General features: G+C 45.7%; 5 protein-coding genes across 5 annotated transcripts; all 5 read left to right on the top strand.

Moving 5' to 3' along the window:
- The first annotated feature begins 773 nt into the window (after positions 1-773).
- On the top strand, positions 774-3739 carry BJ212DRAFT_1328449 (uncharacterized protein). Its single transcript, XM_041334657.1, has 8 exons — positions 774-900; positions 948-1559; positions 1615-1700; positions 1748-1861; positions 1909-2146; positions 2196-2649; positions 2700-2862; positions 2918-3739. The coding sequence occupies exons 2-8, from the start codon at positions 1028-1030 to the stop codon at positions 3377-3379; spliced, it is 2049 nt and encodes a 682-aa protein (XP_041196910.1). The 5' UTR covers positions 774-900; positions 948-1027; the 3' UTR covers positions 3380-3739.
- A 1465-nt stretch (positions 3740-5204) lies between these two features.
- BJ212DRAFT_1476929 (uncharacterized protein) lies at positions 5205-5744 on the top strand (the record flags this gene model as incomplete). Its single annotated transcript, XM_041339460.1, has 2 exons — positions 5205-5570; positions 5622-5744. 2 exons carry the CDS (start codon positions 5205-5207, stop codon positions 5742-5744), a joined length of 489 nt encoding a protein of 162 aa, XP_041196909.1.
- Positions 5745-11977: 6233 nt separating this feature from the next.
- Positions 11978-14684, top strand: BJ212DRAFT_1263105 (uncharacterized protein; the record flags this gene model as incomplete). The annotated part of the gene is made up of 17 exons (XM_041330320.1): positions 11978-12139; positions 12260-12314; positions 12455-12481; positions 12543-12591; positions 12644-12959; positions 13020-13137; positions 13188-13202; positions 13258-13280; positions 13329-13352; positions 13406-13485; positions 13537-13570; positions 13631-13760; positions 13813-14014; positions 14067-14090; positions 14140-14191; positions 14262-14477; positions 14532-14684. 17 exons carry the CDS (start codon positions 11978-11980, stop codon positions 14682-14684), a joined length of 1680 nt encoding a protein of 559 aa, XP_041196908.1.
- Positions 14685-15035: 351 nt separating this feature from the next.
- BJ212DRAFT_1585317 (uncharacterized protein) lies at positions 15036-17450 on the top strand. Its single transcript, XM_041342358.1, has 4 exons — positions 15036-15122; positions 15187-15309; positions 15385-16999; positions 17053-17450. The coding sequence occupies exon 3, from the start codon at positions 15397-15399 to the stop codon at positions 16990-16992; it is 1596 nt and encodes a 531-aa protein (XP_041196907.1). The 5' UTR covers positions 15036-15122; positions 15187-15309; positions 15385-15396; the 3' UTR covers positions 16993-16999; positions 17053-17450.
- A 1683-nt stretch (positions 17451-19133) lies between these two features.
- On the top strand, positions 19134-21674 carry BJ212DRAFT_1263989 (uncharacterized protein; the record flags this gene model as incomplete). The annotated part of the gene is made up of 13 exons (XM_041330389.1): positions 19134-19305; positions 19338-19422; positions 19576-19671; positions 19728-20028; positions 20084-20210; positions 20332-20354; positions 20410-20433; positions 20488-20567; positions 20627-20660; positions 20721-20850; positions 20908-21203; positions 21250-21465; positions 21519-21674. 13 exons carry the CDS (start codon positions 19134-19136, stop codon positions 21672-21674), a joined length of 1740 nt encoding a protein of 579 aa, XP_041196906.1.
- Between the last annotated feature and the right edge of the window lie 70 nt (positions 21675-21744).

The following is a 21744-nucleotide window of genomic DNA, read 5'->3' as shown; positions in this document are numbered from 1 at the left end:
AGAGGTAGCTTGCAACGCAAATCATGCGATGTGGTTCGCACATGCGGCTATAATTGGCTGCTAAAAGTATAACACGGTACGAAATTCCTCAGCTTACAGACATCATGATGTATGAAGTTTGGTTCACATGGATTAATTTGACACACGGCGAAGCTTCACTAGAGTTACCACTCACTGCCATCTGATTCTGCGATGCCACCGGAGAAACACCCATCTTGTGGGTTCACAGATACTGCAAAATACAGATTTTCACGCTGAGTTCAAAGATGTTCAGATTACCAACAATCCAGGGTCGTGCAATCCAAAATTTGAACGAAGCTGTCAGGCTCATCGGAAAAACGATGCGGGCTAAACTTTGAGATTCGGAAGAACTTGTCCTCAACAGTAACTCCGCAGACATGTCGGAGAAGAAGTCGAGGATAACAGTAACTTGGTCCCCGTTTTCCGTTTGCATCCACGGAGGCAGATACCGACCCCAGAACAACCTTTTGATTGAAGAATGGACAGGGCCGATAGATAGTGTTGGATAAGCTTGATCGTGATCATGCGATTATCAGTGAAACTCTGGCTAGCACCGATAAAAAGGTTCTGAGTCTAGAAGCACGGGAGAACAAGAGGGGAAAATTACGTTGGCATACCCAGCTAGGATCTGGTGGATATGAATGTGGGTCGAGGCAGGATATCGCACCAGTGGCATTCCCCACAAAAGACTTGGAGATTACATAATATTATTGATTCAAATCAGAATTCAAAACATTGCAAAGACCCTGACCAAAACAGTTTAAACTGAACAAGAAGACCAGTGCTTGTGATAGGCGGTCAGCTAGTCAAACGGGAAGGCGGCCTTAGGATCAACGTGCATAGTTGTTGTCGTAAGACGAAGGCTTCACGTGCGTAGAGGTGAGCATGTCCTAGGAGAAGACATTCACTATTAGATCATTCACCAGAGTGCGAGCATTGGAGTTGATGTCCAGCAGCCAGCTGGTTGCTAGCTTTACAGTCTTACAGATTTATTATTTCGTGTGACATGGCAGTACCAGACCGAGGTCACACCCTTCTACTCAGCAGCTTGGGGAGGTCAAACACCACCGAGACTCCATTGTCGACTATCCAGGCCCTCATCGTCCACTACCTCGCGAATATTTATCCTTCTCCAACACCTCTCGCTGCCACTATTGTCAGCAGCCCTATCTTCATTCAATTTTCACTTTCAAAACTAGAAGTTCTCAGTACATCCTTCCGACATGCGGTACATTCGAAACTACAGGTGCTGAAAGCAGATTCGAGTGGACTGTTTTCTCCAAGCTTAGATACTCAGCTCAACGTCTGGTCCCTTGCTATCTTTCAAGGTCTCGAGGGTGGACACGCCATTATACGATTAGCCTGTTGCAGCGGACTTCTTCTTGGCCTTGAGGATATCCTGCAGCATTTACCAGCAAAGATGCGAGGCGTGAAGGGTATAGCTGAAGATGAACTGGTAATGACATTTGCAGACGTTATTGACCAGTTCTCAACGTCTGATACATGGAGAAAAGAATTTCATTCTGCTGCTGAATCAGGTGCGTGCTCAGAGCATCGGCAACTATTCTGTTAACGTGAGCCCTGCTCCTATAGCCGATGCTCTTGCATTGTCACTCATCATATGTTCTCAATCTCTTCTGTTGGCACCCTCCCAGAAATTCACTGCGCTCCCCCTTTCTGTGGGTCTGCTCACATGAACAGTTCGCTTATACTAATGTATCATCAGCATCTATTAGGGCTAATTATGCGCACCATCGAGGATGCGTTTGACGGTGGAAGATTCCTATCTTCCCTCCAGTCTTCGTTATGCTCTAAGGCAGAATTCAAAATTCATATACCTGTCAGTAGCGCGCGCATATATATCTCCCTAAACTAACATTCATACAGTCAGACAGCCCAATTTCAAAATCCATCAAGAACGTATCGAATTCGAATTCGATGGCTTACATTGGTTCAATATCGAAGTTGTGCGCTAGAACCATGTCGCTCTTTGTAGATCATAGGCCAAACATCGCACTGCCTCTAATCTCGGAAGCATATCAGAAACTCAACTCTATCACTGCCCACGTTGAAACCGACTGGTTTCCGACCTCACTTTCTGGGGCTACAGGCCAGAGCTTGTTGTGTGAGAGCCTCGTTGGATTAATAGCCGTACAGCGCTCATCCATATTTAGCACCAGACGCCAGGGAAGTTACAACCGTCATATGGGCGACTTTGAAAACACTCCTTTTCAGCGTGATTATGATCACAGAAGCAGGTCTCTCTGCTCTGGTATACATCCCCTCCACTTCCGCTGTTCTACCATCGACTTCGACGCTCGCAGCAATTGTTCTGCAAGCGCTCTCACACCTGTCATTTGTTATCACGCAGTTTGGTGGTGCAGGTTACGGTGCTTTCGATGAGCTCAAGAGGTTGTTTTACCTTGCACTCGACATTCTCGGAAGTGATGTAACAAAGAGCAACGAATACGCCCGACATCTATGTGTCGTTGAATCGGGCTTGGAGCCACATCCGGCTCACCCTTTCTATCAAGCGAAAAGGGCCTTTGCGCTTTCAGCAATCGAACAACTTATTCCTGTGCTTAACGAAATGACTATTCAGGAGCTTGTATTTCCTACGTGCCTTCCGTAAGTTTCATCCTCCACATATACAGTGATTCACCCTTAACACGTGGTAGGCACCTGTCTGACGCTAGTCACCGCGAGACGTTCGAATCCGCGCATAGTGTCGTCCTTGCCATCTTCGCTTCGCATGCGCAGAAGGCGAGGGAGTCGACGTCACAACAGGGGGGGGGCTTCACAAGGAAAATCGTGCCGTTTTATGCCAACTGTCTAATAGACGTAAGCGGCTACGTCTTAATTCTCGAGTATCTTTGACCATGCTGGTCGTTCACAGAATTCAGTGCAGGGCAGGCTCAGCACGCTGCAACTCCGGTTAGCATTTGCTGCTCTCGTTCGGAGTGCGGCGTCTGCTGCCGATTTGTCTCTTGCGTGGTTTTGCATCGACTGCCTTTTGGCGGCTGTTGCGTCTGTCTCCAAGCATGATAACGAGCGTAAGCATCGACTTCACCTGACTCTTATCTCGTGTGTGCCATCGGTGCCGTTGGCCTTGCTCCCTCGCTTGCTGGATCCCATCCGTTCATTTATGGATGCAGCTCAGGACGAGAAGAAGAGGCAGGAACTTATCGACGCGCTCTTTGCGGAGATCAAAGTGCGCGTCGGCGATAGAGAGAAAGAATATATTATTCGGTGGTGGGGAGAGCTGCGGATGAAGTGGGCTCATACTGTGCCTGGTCGTGAGGAAATCCAGGGGGATCATGGTTTGGACACTGAAGTGACATTGACTCCACGACTGTGAATCGTGATGTGCTCTCCTGATGTTTTTGCGTACGAATTACTCAAATGAAAAATGCTTCAAGGGGGTCGTTGTACATAACATGTCACTCTGGCAGTCCTGTCAAGTCTTACGCATGGAATCGAGGGTTCCAACGCGCCACACTGACTGCATAGCAACAGTTATTCATTTAATTTGTTAGGCGGTCCAACCTATTAGGTGTACCGTACAGTAATTAGGTCCTGACGGAGTTCGAAACCTCACCTAGCGGATGTTCCGGGCCGGTAATTTTCAAGTACTGTTAACAACCTATTGGCACAAATGAGGTAGACTTATCCTCCAGTGCAACTCATCCCCACAAATGGCCTGTCTGACTCCTGTATACAATAAATTTTGGCTTGCACCTGCAGCATCAGACAACTGACATGGAAATGGTAAATTTTTGTCAAGCTTTACCTGCTTAGAATTTGTATAATATTCATCAAAATGGTAGTTCACTAGAAAAAATTATGTATATGTATATACCTGGAGTAAATTGGATGGAAACTGCCAGAAGCACAATCATGACAGTCTTTTTTGAATCCTTGTTTATTATCTGTTGCAGTGAAGCCTTATGGTAGACTGTACATATGGTATTGTAAACTGTGTGTGTATGTGTGATTGTTATATCAATATGTTACTGTAATCCTGGTCCCAGCTTGCATGAGGACAGTACATAAGTACCATCTTAAGAGTCAGTTTGGAAACTTCAAAGTTGGCAAATATTTGCAATATTTGATGTAGGGGCTGTGTGTTGGTTTGCCATCATACTCCTTCTAGTGGGTGGGGCCCAAACCTTCCCTACCTACTGCCCAGCACCACTGTAAAGTATGGAGTGCTTCAATCCTCACATCCATTGGGTGATCTACTCATTGGTGGTCACCACTATTTCAATCTGTGCTCACTTGACTACTCTACTCATGGCTACAGAAGCATCTCCTGAACCTAAGGCTCAAGGAAATGCACAGGAGACCAATGTGCTACTTACTTTTCTATTCAGCAAGATTTCTGAGGCTGGCAATGGCAACAATTTCAAGGCCCTGACATTTAATGTAGCAGCAATGGTCCTTGCCCAGACTAATCTACTCACTGTGGGCCCCCCTAAGATTGCAAAATGTTGCAAGACTAAATGGATATTGGTAAGGAATCACACCTCATATCTACTGATCTGTACTGATCAAGACTTAATGTGGCTCAAGCAAATGTATGGTAATATCAAGGCCTACTGTAATCTCTCAGGCATACACTGGGACAATGAGAGGGGAGCTGGAATTGAAGGAAATCCTGCATGGGTAGTATGGAATTCATTTCTCCAATTGAGCATAAGTACACTTGCATCACATGAGTTTTAATATTAGAACTGATATTTTGATACACTGGCAGCAATCCTATGATATGATATGCCAATACTACAATACTGGCTGGCCATTCTATTCACAGGTGTATGCCATTTTGTCAAATGGTCATAGTACTCAGGGCCATCACACTGTATGATGTGTTAATGCTGGACTCCAACTCCTTCATCATTGTTAGCTCTTCTACAACCATAGGGTCTGTGAATATCAGTTTCATGGTTCCCTATCTCCCTGGCACTCCCACAACAGCAGTAGGATCTAGCCTCAGGAATGGCAAATGCACTTGTGACAATGCATCACTTGAGACTGAAATAGCATCATATCTTTCAAGGTCTTGATCATACTCATCCTCCATTGCATCCAGCACACTAACATCAGCCCCATCCACAAAGAAAACACAATCTGCACATATTGCTAGTACTAGTAGCCATGTTACTAGCAGTAGAAACTTGCCAATGACCAGCACTGCATATGCCTCCAAGCTCACCCCTGCCACTGCTATAGTGGGGATGCAAGGATATATTAATGATATTGGCAACATCTTGGAGAAGGTAGTTAGTGGTGCTCAAGGTGCTGCCTTTCCCCCAGTCCCTATCCCTATTTCTCCTCCAGTTATCTTGAAAATCAGGGATTTATCTGCCTTTGAGCATGTCATACACATGATGCAAACAGAGGTCACTGATCTGCCAGCAGATGACTTGGGTATCTTGATGAAGGTCTTCTTTACTGCTAGCAATGACTGGGTGATAGAGATCTATGCTATGAGTGCACATACTGAAGCACATTATTCTTTTGTCAAAGCCCTTGTGACTACTCACAAGGTAGTTGTCATATGCCATTCCGGACCCTCAACTCTAAATCTGCTTCTCCAGATATCCAGATCTGAGATCCAGATCTCCAATGATCTGATCTATCTTTATCTTCCTTCTGGAATCCAAACCCTATATCAGTGCCCAACCCCATTTAGACTTCCCCTGTCTCTGGACTCCAGTTAACTATGTTTCCCTTCTGATTATTGATCCATTACATATATTTCATTTCCAATATGCATTATTGGTGATCCATCCTACTTACTAATAGACTTTGCATATGCTTCATACATAGCCTTTGTGTTTGCTGACTGATTCCTATATGATACCTACAGTATATAGACCTCCTGTAGCTCTTGGAAATACTTCAGTTCAAATACAGTGGCTCAAAAAACTGTCCACATGTTTTGACATTTTTCACTATCTATGATATTGTGTGAGAACGAACAAATGCCTCAAGGACATGCTTATACCACATTGTAGTATGGCTTCAGGGCTTTCATTTGAGTCCTACACCGTGTGAATCTGTGGAGATATGGTGGAGATACAAGGCTTACAAAATCATGACTCATGCGGACAGTTTTTTGAGCACATATTAAAACTATATAAATCATCATTTATGACACCATAACAATCATGCCACCATTAAATAAATTATAAAGTGGTGTCATTATGTCATTTTAAAACCATATCTAACTATACAAACCAAAAATTTCCATATGTCATGGTTATATTCACCATGAAAGCCACCTCCCCTGCTCAAAGGAATAATATCCTCTCTCTTTCCTATTCTGGCCTCTCTGCTTGTCAAATTTCCTCTAGAACTGGAGTATCCAAGTCCACTGTGGCCAAGTTCATCAAAGAAAGTCACACAGACAAGGAAAACTTCTGTGAAGGGCGTCCATCCAAGCTCACTTCTACTGATAGGAGGGCTATTATTCATCATATCACTACAGGAAAGGCTGATAATGCTGTCCAGGTCACCTATTACATCAATTCCATCATCACATTCCCTGTCTCTTCACACACTGTGAGAAACATTCTCAAGACAGCTCATCTCAAGTCAGTAACAAGGAAGAAAAGGCTCTCTTCTCTATCACACATATGCAGAGATGACTAACCTTTGCCTTAGCCCATCAGAATTGGATTACACAGACTGGAAGCATGCTATATGATCATATAAGACCACAATAAATAGGATTGGGTCAGATGGCAAGGTATATATGTGAAACAAGAAGGGTGCTAGTCCTCTCTGCATATATGTGATAGAGAAGAGAGCCTTTTCTTCCTTGTTACTGACTTGAGATGAGCTGTCTTGAGAATGTTTCTCACAGTGTGTGAAGAGACAGGGAATGTGATGATGGAATTGATGTAATAGGTGACCTGGACAGCATTATCAGCCTTTCCTGTAGTGATATGTTGAATAATAGCCCTCCTATCAGTAGAGGTGAGCTTGGATGGATGCCCTTCACAGAAGTTTTCCTTGTCTGTGTGACTTTCTTTGATGAACTTGGCCACAGTGGACTTGGATACTCCAGTTCTAGAGGAAATTTGACAAGCAGAGAGGCCAGAATAGGAAAGAGAGAGGATATTATTCCTTTGAGCAGGGGAGGTGGCTTTCATGGTGAATATAACCATGACATATGGAAATTTTTGGTTTGTATAGTTAGATATGGTTTTAAAATGACATAATGACACCACTTTATAATTTATTTAATGGTGGCATGATTGTTATGGTGTCATAAATGATGATTTATATAGTTTTAATATGTGCTCAAAAAACTGTCCGCATGAGTCATGATTTTGTAAGCCTTGTATCTCCACCATATCTCCACAGATTCACACGGTGTAGGACTCAAATGAAAGCCCTGAAGCCATACTACAATGTGGTATAAGCATGTCCTTGAGGCATTTGTTCGTTCTCACACAATATCATAGATAGTGAAAAATGTCAAAACATGTGGACAGTTTTTTGAGCCACTGTATCATCTTAGTTCCTGCTCATTCCTGTGTCCTCTAGACTTGAGCCAAGTCTCTTGTCATATTCCAAGTCTTAGGATTGCATCCTAGACTACATCTCCAACTCTACCTTAGGGTAGTCTATCCCCTGTTAGTTTCTAGTCTGGACTTCATCTGGATTAGTCTTATCCACTTGTCCAAGTAACATCCAGGTGTCTGCTGGATTTATCTCATGTTTCAGATCCAGATGTCCATTGTCCACTGTAGGGAACAAGATTCCTTCAGGCTTAGATCGCCCATATCACAACTCACAACGACTGGTATAGTGTGCAACTCACTATCTATGACTTTCCAGTGAAACACGCCAGAGGCGCGACACTTTCCCACATTATGCAATGCATTCCCATGCATGCGCTTAGCGCGCTCTTCCCACACTCAATCACCCTTTGTTGTGCAGTGTCCTTGAGCATCCATCCATCATCCAACCAGTCCCCTAGTGAGTTCCTTTTCGTTTATTCTCATATTTAGCATCGTACCATACATTATTTCATCATGGACCCTTTATTTACATCATTTACATACTTAGAGCACTCCCTATTCGCTTCTGAGCCCTGGGAGCACACCTAGGCACAGCTTACCTGTTGCCTAGGAAGTTTTTGATACACCCACCACCACCATGTCTAGTAGCATCTAGTAGTCAGAATCTATCATCTTCAGCCAGCATGCTATAGTTGTCGCCCTGGTCTTCAGCAGCAGCCAATCATCATCTCTTACACATTCGCGCACTGTGTGCGCCCTATTCCCACGCTTTGTGCACCTACGTGCTCGACATTCCTGTGCACGCGCTTTCAGTGTGCTTCACCAGAGTTGACCTGGTGTCACTTCATGGATACTTGCTTTCTTTGCTTCCCTTAAGGGTCAAACATATTGCCTGGCACACTTCGACCAACATCTAGAGAGTCAGTAGCCTTCCTCTCACCCCAGAGGTAGAGCCCTCTTTCTTTCTTTTGCTCTGCAGCCCAGCAGGGTAGTTGAACCTTCACCGCCCTAGTCAAATCCTGGAAACTCCAGACAACTGTTCTAGCCCCCTGGAAATTAAGGGCACATACTTGGGAAAGGGGCACAGTGTACGGGCTGAGGCCAAGCCCTTGTGATCTGACCCCCTTGAGCACATGACCTTAACAGTAGTGCTGTAAATGTGAGGAGATTGCTTATTGTACCTGTTCCTTTCATACAGTGACTTGCAAAACTGTTACAATGTTTGGTACTTTTTCAGTGTACACAATATAGTGCCTATGCACATGGGAATCATGCTTAGTGTTGGTGGGGGCGTGTGAACTACAAACCCTTGGCTACAGACTGACACTTGTATCACATGATTTGGCCAAGGGGATGTGAAGATATGCCTATTTTAAGACAGAGATACCATTGTAACAGTTTTGCAGCTGTTGATATAGATGGTGGGATCTCAGTCAAATCAGAGGATGGTTACTGTTATTTGCTTATACAAATAAAAATATACATAAAAATATTATGTCTGAGTTTGAAATTGCTCCCATGCTTCTTTATTCCCAACCACTGCTACTATTTCCTTAGGGGAATGCTCATACTCTGCAAGTCTCCTTTTGACAAGGTCCCAGGGATATTCCAATGGGTTAAGGTCAGGAGATTGTGCAGACCATACCATAGTCCTAAATTCCTGCCCATCTAGTCACTTCTTGACCTTTTTGCAGGTATGCTTAGAGTCATTGTCTTGCTGAAAAATGACATCAGAAGCATAAAGATTATAAAACTCCAGGAAATTCTGAAGTTTATCCTTCAAAATTTGAAGGTGAAGATCTCCACCCATTCTACCATCAATCTTAGCAGCATAGCCAACTTCTTCACAGGTCATACAGCCCCATATCATCACAGAACTTCCATTAAACTTGATAGTTGCTTATACCAATCTGTCACTATGCCTCTCTCCTGACTTTTTCCAAGCTCATTTGCAACCATCTGACCCTAGGTGATTAATTTTGGTTTCATCAGACCATATGACCAACTTCCAGTCCTCCAAAGTCCAATTTTTGTGAGTATAGGCAAAGTCCAAGTGTGCTTTGCAATATTTGGCAGATAGTAGAAAGTGTTTGGACTTGATTACAGCCCTCATCCCAGCTTTTTCAGGTAGCAGCAAGTGGTACTTGGGTTGGGGGGCTAATTGACAATATTTGAAAAAGATTCGAGCACTTGGATAGCAGTTTCTGCCTGCTGAGTGAAGATGAAACAAATAGGATGACAAATATTGACTGAGGAAAGCTTGGTTGAATGACCACCAGTCAACTTTTGCAAGTAGGAACACTCTTTTTAATGAAACTTGGAGATAGTAGTAGTGCTGACACTAGTTGTGGAGGCAATAGAGTGAATAGAATGACCAGTATTAAGCTAAAAGAGAATGGTACTCTTTTGAGTAGTAGAGAGAGATCCCATGGTGGTAATGATTAAAAATAAAGAAGCATGGGAGCAATTTCAAACTCAGACATAATATTTTTATGTATATTTTTATTTGTATAAGCAAATAACAGTAACCATCCTCTGATTTGACTGAGATCCCACCATCTATATCAACAGCTGCAAAACTGTTACAATGGTATCTCTGTCTTAAAATAGGCATATCTTCACATCCCCTTGGCTAAATCATGTGATACAAGTGTCAGTCTGTAGCCAAGGGTTTGTAGTTCACACGCCCCCACCAACACTAAGCATGATTCCCATGTGCATAGGCACTATATTGTGTACACTGAAAAAGTACCAAACATTGTAACAGTTTTGCAAGTCACTGTATTCTGTGTGCTGGTCCAAACTTTCTGATTCAGGGTCTGATGGGACAAAGTCATCAGGGGTTACAGCTAATTGATAGGCATCTGGTAGATCTTCTGGTGTGATTGCCAATTCTAGGAAGGCATCCAAGTGGTATTGCACCTGGCCAGAAGAATCAGAAGATTCATTTGAGGGAGATCTATGAAGGTGTGATTGAAAGTCCAGGTCTGTCTGATATGAGTCATTAGTCATGTCTGAGTCCCAGTCACTATCATCAAAACTTGATGATCCAAAGGCATGTGCATGCCACTGTAATGTGCCCATGATAATAATTTACAGAGTGAGAGTACATATCTCATCTCAGATCCACATCTTATCTCCCTCCAACATCTCGTCATTCAATCTGTCCACTCATCTGGTCCAGTCCACAACTCATCTGAATCCACAACCAGTGCTTGTCTCCTTTTTGGTAACCCCCTAACTCCGGTATTTTGGTTATCTGTATATCCATCCTGCTCCCTTATCTGCTACCTATGTTTCATTTCCATTTCATGATTTGTGATCCGTTTCTACTTACCAATAGACTATCCAAATGCTTTGTACATAGCCTCAGACTCTGCTGATTGATCATTCCATTAGATACCTATAGTATATAACCTCCTGTAACTTTCTGTAGTACCTCAGTTCGAATATCATCTTAGTTCTACTCATTCCTGTCCTCCAGACTTGAGTACCTCTACTCTCGTCACCCTCCGAGACTTAGGATTGATTCCTATAGTCTATCCATATCCGCCTCTGTCCCTGACAGTCCATTACCATTAGTTTCTAGTCTGGACTCGTCCGGATTAGCCTTACAATACTTATCCCTCATCCAGAAGTCATCTGGATCCGTTATGCTACTCGTCCAACCTTCCAGACACGCTAGTCTTGCCTTCCTGAAATAAGGGGCAATACTCGGGTAAGGGGCACAGTGCACAAGCTGAGGCTGAAGCCCTTCAGATCCAGTTACCCTTTGAGTACAACCTTAACACCCCTTGAGCACGCAATCTTAACAGTTCTGCAAAGTTACTTCCAACATTTTATTGTTGATGAGTAGCACACTAATGCACACATTTTTTATTAAGTAAACTACCTAGTTGTATTCTACAGTAAGAAACACCCCCCTTCCCTTCCCAGTAACAAACAAAAATAATAATCAATTTTGAGACTGCTAGGTCAAAGCTCAAATCATATCTAACGAAAGTTCAGGTGGCTGTATATTAAGGTTTAAATGCTTATGTAAATTTGAGCCACATATCCGGAATTTGCCTTTTGCACCCCTCTCGAGACAGAGCCTTACTAATTCGGACTCGTTTTTTTCGACATAGCTTGTTAGACCAAATAGGCAGGTGTTAAATTGATCAGCACCTGACAACAACTCACATGCATACATACTTAGTGAGAAAACCATATCAGAATGGCATTCCAACAGGGCAGGTTCGCCAGGATTCGCCACACCCCAACGGGTTTTGGCGAGCGATGGTGTAATCAGTGACGGAAAAGGACGAAGTGTGAGTTTACATTTGACGTATGAAAACAAACCATGAGAGTTTACATTACAGAGCGTTCCTTGCCGTCCTTGTCTTGTCCATCGTTCTTCTTGCCCTTTTGAATTGGTGGAGATGGCTGAAGTCGTGTCGCCTGCAGGAATCCTCCCTCATATACCTGACGATCTCACGCTTGCACAGTTCATATTAGATGCGGAGCATGTCAGAAAGCCTGTTCGTAAAAGTGGTGCATGGATTGTTGATGACCAGAGTGGGAGAAAGATTGGGCTTGAGGAGGTAAGTGTGCCTGCCAGTGGAATTGAGCAACACTCTAGAGTAATCCGCAATGTTGGTGTGGGGTTGACATAAATTGCTATTCCGGTCAATGGTTACAATTGCTGATCGTGTACCACGCAGATTAGAGCTCGGACATATGGTCTGGCTAATGCGTTGAGTATCCGCTATAACATCCGTGCGTTCTCTACGTTTTCATGGTACCGAGTGCCACATACTGACTCCGGTTCCACACAGAGGATGATCATGTTGGTAATGAAACTATAGTTTTAATGGTTTGCAAGTATTGATGATCCCCCCGTTCTGCATATCTGATAGTGTTGATCTACAGTCCAAATCATGTTGGTATGTGAGCTGGCTTCGTCGCATGCGGTGTTTGTCTGTGTTGACAATATGAATTCTGCAGATTACCTCGTGGCTGCTTGGGCGGCTCATAGACTTGGTGCTGCGGTGTCGTATGCTCACTTTCTCTAAGTTGCCTAAAACATTCTGAAATGCGCTCACAAGCGGCGCCAACCCTCTATTCACAGTCGACGAACTCGTGTATCAAATAAATGCAGTGAAAGCAGCCGTCATCATCACGCACCCGGACTCGCTCAATGTGGCATTGGCGTCTGCACACGCTGCTGGTGTATCCGCGGATCGCATCATTCTTTTTGACGTCGAGGGTGCTGATACCAGGCAGAGGGTGACTGTGCAAGTTTTGGTTTCGCAAGGTCTTGCGAGCGTTCCGAACTTCACAGAACGGAAACTTGCTCCTGGTGAAGGGAAAACTAAGGTGGCCTTTCTGAATTTTTCAAGCGGGACGACTGGTCGCCCGAAGGTGAGCGCATGTTTCGCAAGGACATGCGTGTAGATGTAACTTGCACATGGTATATATCAGGCTGTTGCAATACCCCACTACGCGCCGATTGCAAATGTCATTCAGCTTGCTACGCACCATAAAGTCGGTGAAGATTATGCCGGACAAAGATTTAAGCCTGGTGACGTATGTTGTGCTGGTGCGTGCATTGCTATTTATTCGAAGGGCTCAGTTTGATTGACTGTGCAGTGCTTCCCTTATATCGTGAGCCATTGCCACTCTTTCGATGCCGTTATGTTGCGAAACCGATCATTTCCAGATATTTATGGACTGGTCTTCAATGTACGAGTTCCTATGGCTTTAGTTATTTCATTGCTGAATATCTTGTAGACCCATTATGCCTTTTTCTGCGGAGTGCGTCGACACATCCCTAATCTGCAGTTGCACGCTGACTGAACTGCATCCAGATGACGGTTGTTTTAACAGCGAAATACAACTTTCTAGAGTTCTTGAAAAACATAATTGGGCACCGTATTACTCATCTTATGTACGTCGACCTCCTCCGGTTTTATTTGACCTCACCCGAACAAGACTGTAGGTTGGTCCCTCCACACATTGTTCTATTGTGCAAGGTCAGGGAGTCGTGATTCCGGAATGACCGGGTCTCTCACCTATCTGCGTTTGCCACTTAGCATCCAGCCGTCAAGAGTTACGATTTTAGTCATGTCCGATACGTCACCTCGGGTGCTGCGCCCCTGTCTCGTGAGGTGATGGAGCAGCTCGTTCAGATATTCCCAAACGCTGACCTAGGGCAGAGCTACGGTAAGTTCATCTCTGGAGAATGCGTGTCCAGGTTTCATCCCAGCGGCCACAGGGCTTACCGAATCGTGCACTGTTATAAGCACTTGGGCGCTAGATAAGGGATGTGACTTGAGTGGTGGTGCTGGCCAACTCCTTCCTGGTATTATCGGCCGCGTAGAGAAACCGGATGGTACTCTTGCAGACTTTGACGAACCTGGCGAGCTCGTCGTGAAGACGCAGGCGGTTGCGCTTGGTTATGCAAACAACCTTGAAGCGTATGAGATCACCTTCCTTGTATCACTCTCATATTTACCAAAATGTGCTCAGAACGAAGGAAACTTTCGTAAATGGGTGAGCGGGTAGGCGTTCAATCGGCTGGTGACTGAGGTTTTGCTTTCAGATGGCTTCGTACTGGTGATGAGGTGAAGATGAACCGCCAGGGAGAAATAGTAGTCCTTGACCGTTTGAAGGTTGGATGATTGGCCTTAGGCCTTGGTCTCACCTGACTGAACAACCCTACAGGAAATGTTGAAGGTTCGTGGATTCCAGGTCGCACCTGCCGAGCTCGAAGGGTGTATTCTGGACCACTCCGACGTGACTGATACGTGCGTGGTTGGAATACAAGATGAATATAGTGGTGAACTACCACTGGCGTTCGTCGTTCTCCGCCCTGAAGCCGCCAAACGTGTCGAAGAAAGCCCTGAAGCCGCGGACGAGATCAAGGCGTCGATTATGAAGGTTGGCACTTCAAAACCTCAGGGCACGTGTCGTGCTCATATTCTAACTTTACAGCACGTTGTTGATAATAAAGTTGGCTATAAAAAGCTCGCTGGGGGTGTTGAGTTTATTGATGTTATTCCGAAGAACCCGAGCGGTAAACTATTGAGGAGGGTGCTAAGAGACAAAGCTCGAGAAATGCGGACGAAGCCCAAAGCGAAGCTTTAACAAGGTGGTCCTCTTCGCGAGTCCACTATATGCACACACCATTGTTTATGACCCCTGTCGATGAATAGTGCTAAATTCCAATGATTAATCCATCGCGCTAGATTGAGAGACGTGCCAGGATTCTACCATCAATCGTGTTGGAAAAACAGGCATGATATAGTACCACTAGTAGTACTAGAAGAAACATGTCTTATATGAAGCAGTGCCGCTGGCCGGGACCGGCTCGCGTGGGACTTAGACTCATCTACATTTACATCTAAAGAAGAGCATCTGCATCAACACCCCAGGGCCCAGATCTGCAGCCCATATCAGCTAGACTTTCACCTATCCCGACTCCATCCTTAATTAGGCCCTTGAAGTTGCGGGTGCGAAGCAGGTCCGGACTCCGCCGAAGGAGGGCGCTTCTGATTTGCATCATGGTTCAATGACAATGACAAAGTTCGAGTTTAGCTGTTTGAGTGGCAAATCCTTCCCTGTATTAAATACGCGCACCCCTCTGTAGATAGCGACAGTTGACAATTGTTCGTTAAAACCGAGTACTCTGAACGCAGTTCACAATCGAGGGCTCGCGTTAACTCCGAGTCGAAGTTGGTGCGGCCGCGGTGGTTGAGGGCCACGTCGAGCAGTATGTCTCTCCAGAGGTTATCCGTTATTCCTAGTATTTACTACCCTCATTTTCCTTTTGTTTTTTTTTCAAAAGTCAACAATTGGGATGAATAACTGCTATATCGACCAGCTGCCGGACGACGCGCTCCGCATGATTTTCGAGTCGGTCTGTGAAGAAGACCAAGCCACCTTCCATGATTATTCTATGCAAAATGAAGTACGGAAAGGCAGGTATTGGGACGACTGGCACCAAGATTACTATCATTATTGGGGCGATGAAAAAGAATCCAATGGACCTCCGTCATCGGCACTCATTGCAGCAATGTGTGTATGCGAACGTTGGCGTCGTCTCATATCACAGACTCCAACACTGTGGACTGTGTTACAAATTTCCTTCGGCGATGTTGCATCTCTTGAACTAGTGCGCACTTTCCTGCAACTTAGCGGAACACATCCTCTTAAAATTACCCTACTTTGGAACGACCCCCACAACCCGTTCAACGGAGCCCCCAGGCGAGCCTCCCCTTCGTATGACCATAATCTTAATCTCCCCGCACCGGTCGACGAAAGTGTGGCTGGCGCTTACCTCGTCTTGATCATCCTGGAGTTATATGTGCATGTACACCGTTGGCGCGAGTTTACGATGAGGACGACCTCAAAGACCCACATACGTCAAGCACTCGTACTCATGTCACGCCCTTCCGTTCATCTAGCCCATATGCTAGAAAAATTGCATCTTGAACTCGTACACAGCCAGTTGAATGTAGATCCCGACCATCATGAACCGTCGATTTTTCCTGGTTCAGCATCTCCCATCAATGATCTTATCCTTTTTGGCACCAGTTGGTCCTGGCTGTCACCCTCCATGTTCTCATCACATCTTGTCAACTTGCAGATACACTACTGCACAGATGACGGTAACAGAAATACGGCCACTACAGCAAAAGCTTTGTTGCAACTCCTTGGTGCACTCGTCAATCTGCAGACCCTCGCACTCGAATTGGACATGGATCCGCTTTTGACAGACATCGTGTCTTCCATTGCGCTGCCCCGCTTGCACTACCTGGCTATGAAATCGAGGAAGATGGATTGTTGGATTGCAGATTTTTTTCACCATGTTCATATGCCCAATCTCCGGATATTGACCTTGGATGGCGTTGCCTGCGAGTTCATGTTGATCGAGATCGAATTCGAAGGTATCCTTCAAGAGTTGATCAGGCTTACCAAGAAAACCCCTTCTAGCTCTCTTCTAGAGCTAGATGAACTCCATCTCGTCAATTTCGCACATCGTGCAGATCCTCAGCTCCTGCATCGCCTGTACAAACAAATGACCAGTGTCAAGGTATTGACACTGGGACCGAGGGCAATCTACGCAAATGATGCGTTTGCAATGGGACTGCTCCCCACGACCCACGGACTGGCGGATTTCCCTCTCCCGGGACTTCGGACCCTGATCGTTTTTGATATTTCAAGATACATCGTGCGGCGCGTTGTTCTAGAACGACTTTCGCTCGCTGGTCCGTTGGAGGAGCTTTATTATCACGAGCCTGACGACCTACCGGTGCTAGAGGGGCTAGGGGAGCATGATATGATCGTCCCAGACGATTGGCAACATCAAGTCGAGAAGTACCATCGTATTGATCGTCTGAAATCTGAACGTTATTGTGATGTAGTTAGCAGGCAGTGGTCATACTTAGCCTAGTACCTTGGTCAGTCCTTTATCATGTTACATGTATGTCGCTCACAACTTGGGTCAAAAAAGAAAAAGAAAAAAGTGGCTATCTCCGGGCCTTCTGGTCCTGCCAAACTGATTTCGTAGGCTATGTATGTCCGTACTCGATACTCATCCAATGTTAGCAAGCAGCAAACGACAATCAGATGGATCCTCCATCTTGTACTATCAACCCAAGCCAGCGTCCGTGATATCTCCTGATGTCCACGTCCTTTGGCTGACGTGAGACTCGGAGGTCAAGCGGGATCATTGATCAGCAGTCGTCACGGGCTTCGTAAACGCCGCGAATAGTAATGACTCGGATGTGTCGCTGAATTGGTGCGGCAGCCTATTTCTGGTAGAACCAAAGCTGGCGTGGCCTCAACCTGATGATGAACGTTACTTGCGACAACGCCCGAAGGCTCTACCCCTACCGACTAAGCTATGTCAATGTTACAGAGCTTTCGAACTTTCAGGTTCTCTTGTAATATTAATTATGGTGGCAAATACCTCCGCTGGACAGTGGAGGGGTACCCTACTCCATCGCCACAGAACACGTCGCCATTTTTCCGTTCTAGGTCTGGCTCCCCCTTCAACTTCATGTAGGTGCACTGTCCGTGCCAAGCCTTCTAGACGAATACAAATTGGTTTTCAACATATGGGTCTATTAGGATCTGCCTACGGGTGACAAGAGGTAGGTGTGTGGGGGTGCCTGGAGATGTAGAGTGCAAAATTGGCGTGAGCTAGACCTGAGAACAGTTAACCTTACAGCGAACACGAGGACAACACATGGGACGCGTACGACGCTACAAAACAAAGCTTAAACGGACAGGTTCCTAACTTGCTTGATCCAAACGTCCACTGACTCAGCTTGGAGCCCGGCACCCGTGCCTCTCGCTGATGATTTGAGCACTGAGTTGATCTGAACGGTGCTTTTCGTGAGTGACCCTCTTCTATATGACAAAGCTAATTGTTCGATTACCAGCAACTTCTAAGTCCTCAAAAGTTCTATTGCACACTCTCGCACCACACTACAATAACGTCTGCACACAGAAGCCGTCTTGTGTGTCGGGACTGGATTCATTCTAGTAAGCGGGTTGTTTTACAGACCTCGATAGGTCGTGCACCTGTATTAACAAAATAAGAGAGGTCCATTGACTCACCAGCAGTCTTTGTCGTTGCCGGACAACCTATTTTAATACAAATATCCTGGCAAGCTGCACTCACATATGTTAGCCATCATCTGCCATGGTTGAGGCCCCGAGTGTCGACCAGTCTTCCCCCATTGCTGAGACACAAAAAAATACAAAGACGCTGGCGGTCACCGATCAAGGCCACACCAGCCGGGTACGAGAGGTTGTCCACCTTCCTGGTGGACGACCCATCCTCACATGCTCGGATAACGACTCACCGACTATGGGACCTGGAGAGCTGCGTGCAGATTGGCTGGATGAGGGGAAGGGGATGCATCGACGGGGCAGGAGCGAAACTCATGACATTGCCTCCAAACAGCAACATGTCCCGGACTTCGAGATGGGGAAGGTTATCCGAGGGAAATGGACAGGGGGGTTTGAGTGCAACTTGAATGAGTCTCCGAGTTCAAGGTCATGCGATATGACTAAGATGCTGAAAACATTGACGCAGTCGTGACGCGGCATTGATGGAGTTTGACATGGGGCTAGACGGGGCTCACTGCCAGGGATGAGGCATGATGCACGAATAACTGTCAATTGGTGTCACAGCATCTAGTAGTGAAGGAAACCAATCATCAATGATTAGAACCAACGGAGACTGAGCGATATCTGTCCCTCGTTCAAGTTGTATCCATTCAAATTTCAAATTTCAGTATGTCGAGAAATAACGGGGACCTTCCACTTAAGGTGCCTTGTAATTGCACGATACCAGTATGAACATACACGTGTGGCCACATCAGCATGCTGTCCGAGTTACAGCCGCGGGAGACGCGGCTTTCACCTGACCCCTCCAGACCGTGTGACCACATTGAAGTCCGTTGACCGGTATCTATCAGTACTTGTTGCAATTATAATAGTCTGCTGTTCACCGATGACTTTCCTCTCGAGTCCTCTTATCCACTCATACCCCACATTTCAGATTCCGCCCTCCTGCAGAAAATGCCTGAAATATTTGGTGAACCACTCGACTCAGCGATCCCCGACGATTTGACGCTCTCCCAGTTCTTCCTCGACTCCTACCATCCACGTAGGCCGATCCGAACAGATGCACCATGGTTGATTGAGGACGAGACCGGGAGGCGTATCGGATTTGAGGAGGTGCGTGAAAACTGTCAGTTATGATGAAGTAGCGATCCTCACTAGGTGCCTACCCGTCTGGCAACTTGAAGATCCGTGCACGAACCTTTGGATTTGCAAATGGACTTATGTTGCGCTACGGTATCAGTACGTGCTGTTTGACCATCCTCAGCAGTGACTGTGTGTCCTGACAGCATACGTGCAGAAGAAGAAGAAGTCGGTAAGTGTTATCCACACTCGGTCATACATCCTTTTTTCTGATTGGTTTACAGTCCTTATTTTTAGTCCTAATCATGTTGGTGAGGTTTTATCTCCACTCTACCATCAGCGTCAGTTCACCGTTTTCCGTAGATTATCCACCTGCAATATGGGCTACGCACCGACTGGGTGGAATTGTTTCGTGAGCTCAGCAAATGATGACATTCTTGCCTTCTGATCCGACTAAATGCGTTAAAGCGGCGCGAATCCAACGTATACAGCGGAGGAACTCTTACACCAGATCCAGGTTGTGAAGCCAACCCTGGTAATTGCACATCCGTCCTCCCTCCATACAGCTCTCAGTGCTACATGCGCGGCCGGGATACCTTCTGATCGAGTTATTACTTTTGGCGAATCAACTCAGCCTACTGTAGAGAGTATCATTCAGCTTGGACTCAGGAGCGAACCCGCCTTTGTCGAGCGGAAATTGAAGAAGGGCGAGGGCAAGACCAAGGTCGCTTTCTTAAATTTTTCCAGTGGTACAACAGGTAAACCTAAGGTGCGTTGTTGTCTGAGAGCACCGATACCGAGTAGATGCATGAAACAATAAATAGGCAGTATCCATTGCACATTATGCACCCATTGTCAACGTCATTCAGATAGCGCAGTACACAAAGGTCAACGAGAACTATGCTCCTTGGGAGGAGCAGCGGTTCAGACCAAGTGATATAGTCGCTGGAGGTATGGACTCATCCAGTTTTTTGGGGGGTTACATCTGATTCACTATTACTTAGTGCTTCCCTTCTTCCGTACGTCTGTTCATTGCATATATTGTATAATGTCAAACACATACCTTGTGCAGATATCTATGGCCTTGTATTCTCTGTGAGCGCAAGCTTCCTACAACGTTCTTAGAATCAGACGTTGAGATCTGAAATAGATTTACGCGGTCCCGTTTTTTGGAGTAAGTCCATCACGTCGTGCGATTTCCAGAGTTAATACTAGGGCTATTCACTAGATGTCGCTGGTAGTCATTCCAAAATTCGGATTCACAGATTTCTTGAGGAGCATAGAGAAGCACCGTATCACTCACCTGACGTGAGAATCGGTCTTCCCGTCGTCGGAACGCGTTGGTGATTGACGTATTGGCTACCCAGACTCGTTCCGCCTCAAATTGTACTGCTTTGCAAGGTTAGTAATCGTAAATTTGATGGTTGATTGATTCGCGTATGCTGAGAAACGTGAACTCAGCATCCAGCAGTCAATGACTTTGACCTGAGTGACATTCGATTCTTGATCTCCGGAGCTGCACCTCTTTCAGCTGAGTTGGTAAACCAGCTCATGAAAGTAATCCCCAACGCCCAAATCGGCCAAGGTTATGGTAGGCCTGCTACTTCTTGTTCCCTCGACGCTGACATTCGTCGCACCTGGAATCCAGGGCTTACCGAATCCTCTACATCACTCACAATGTACTCGGTTGATCAGAAAATAGGTATCCCAGGTAGCGCTGGACAGTTACTACCAGGTGTGGTTGCCCGAGTAGTCAAGCCTGATGGTTCCCTGGCTGGCTTCAATGAGCCAGGCGAATTGAGAGTGAAGACGCCTTCCTTGGCATTAGGATACTGGAATGATGAACAAGCAACAAAAGACACATTTGTTAAAGGATGGCTTTGCACCGGAGACGAAGTTATTATACGTGAAGACAAAGAAGTTTTCATCGTCGATCGATTGAAGGTATACTGCTCCGGATCCCTGTTGCAGTGGCTGATCCGTCTATCAGGAAATTATGAAAGTCAGAGGATTCCAAGTAGCTCCTGCCGAACTAGAAGGTTGTATTCTAGATCACCGCGATGTCGCAGACACGTGTGTCGTGCCCATACCTGACGACTACAGCGGAGAAGTTCCGTTGGCGTTTGTCGTGCTTCGTGCATTGACTGCGAATCGTGTGGGAAAAGACTCCCGCGAAGCAGATAAAGTAAAGGCGTCTATAATGAAGGTCTGGCCATTCCATGCCAAAACGGTGGCAGTCAGGCTGACGTCATTATTCAGCACGTCGCAGACAACAAGGTCGCGTATAAGCACATAGCGGGAGGCGTGGAATTCATAGATGTCATACCAAAGAATCCAAGTGGAAAGCTACTACGGCGGGTGCTTCGTGACCGAGCTCGGCAATTGAGAGCAGGAGAGTTCAAGGCTAAGCTATGATATGTTTTTTGTAATGACAGCCTAACCCTCAATATACGAGCTCCGGGAGAGTATATATAGCTGTTACCCT

This window comes from Suillus subaureus (genome assembly GCF_016647635.1).
Source record: "Suillus subaureus strain MN1 chromosome Unknown BJ212scaffold_5, whole genome shotgun sequence".
NCBI classification, from domain to species: Eukaryota; Fungi; Basidiomycota; class Agaricomycetes; order Boletales; family Suillaceae; genus Suillus; species Suillus subaureus.
This window is presented reverse-complemented; position numbering and strand designations above follow the sequence as displayed.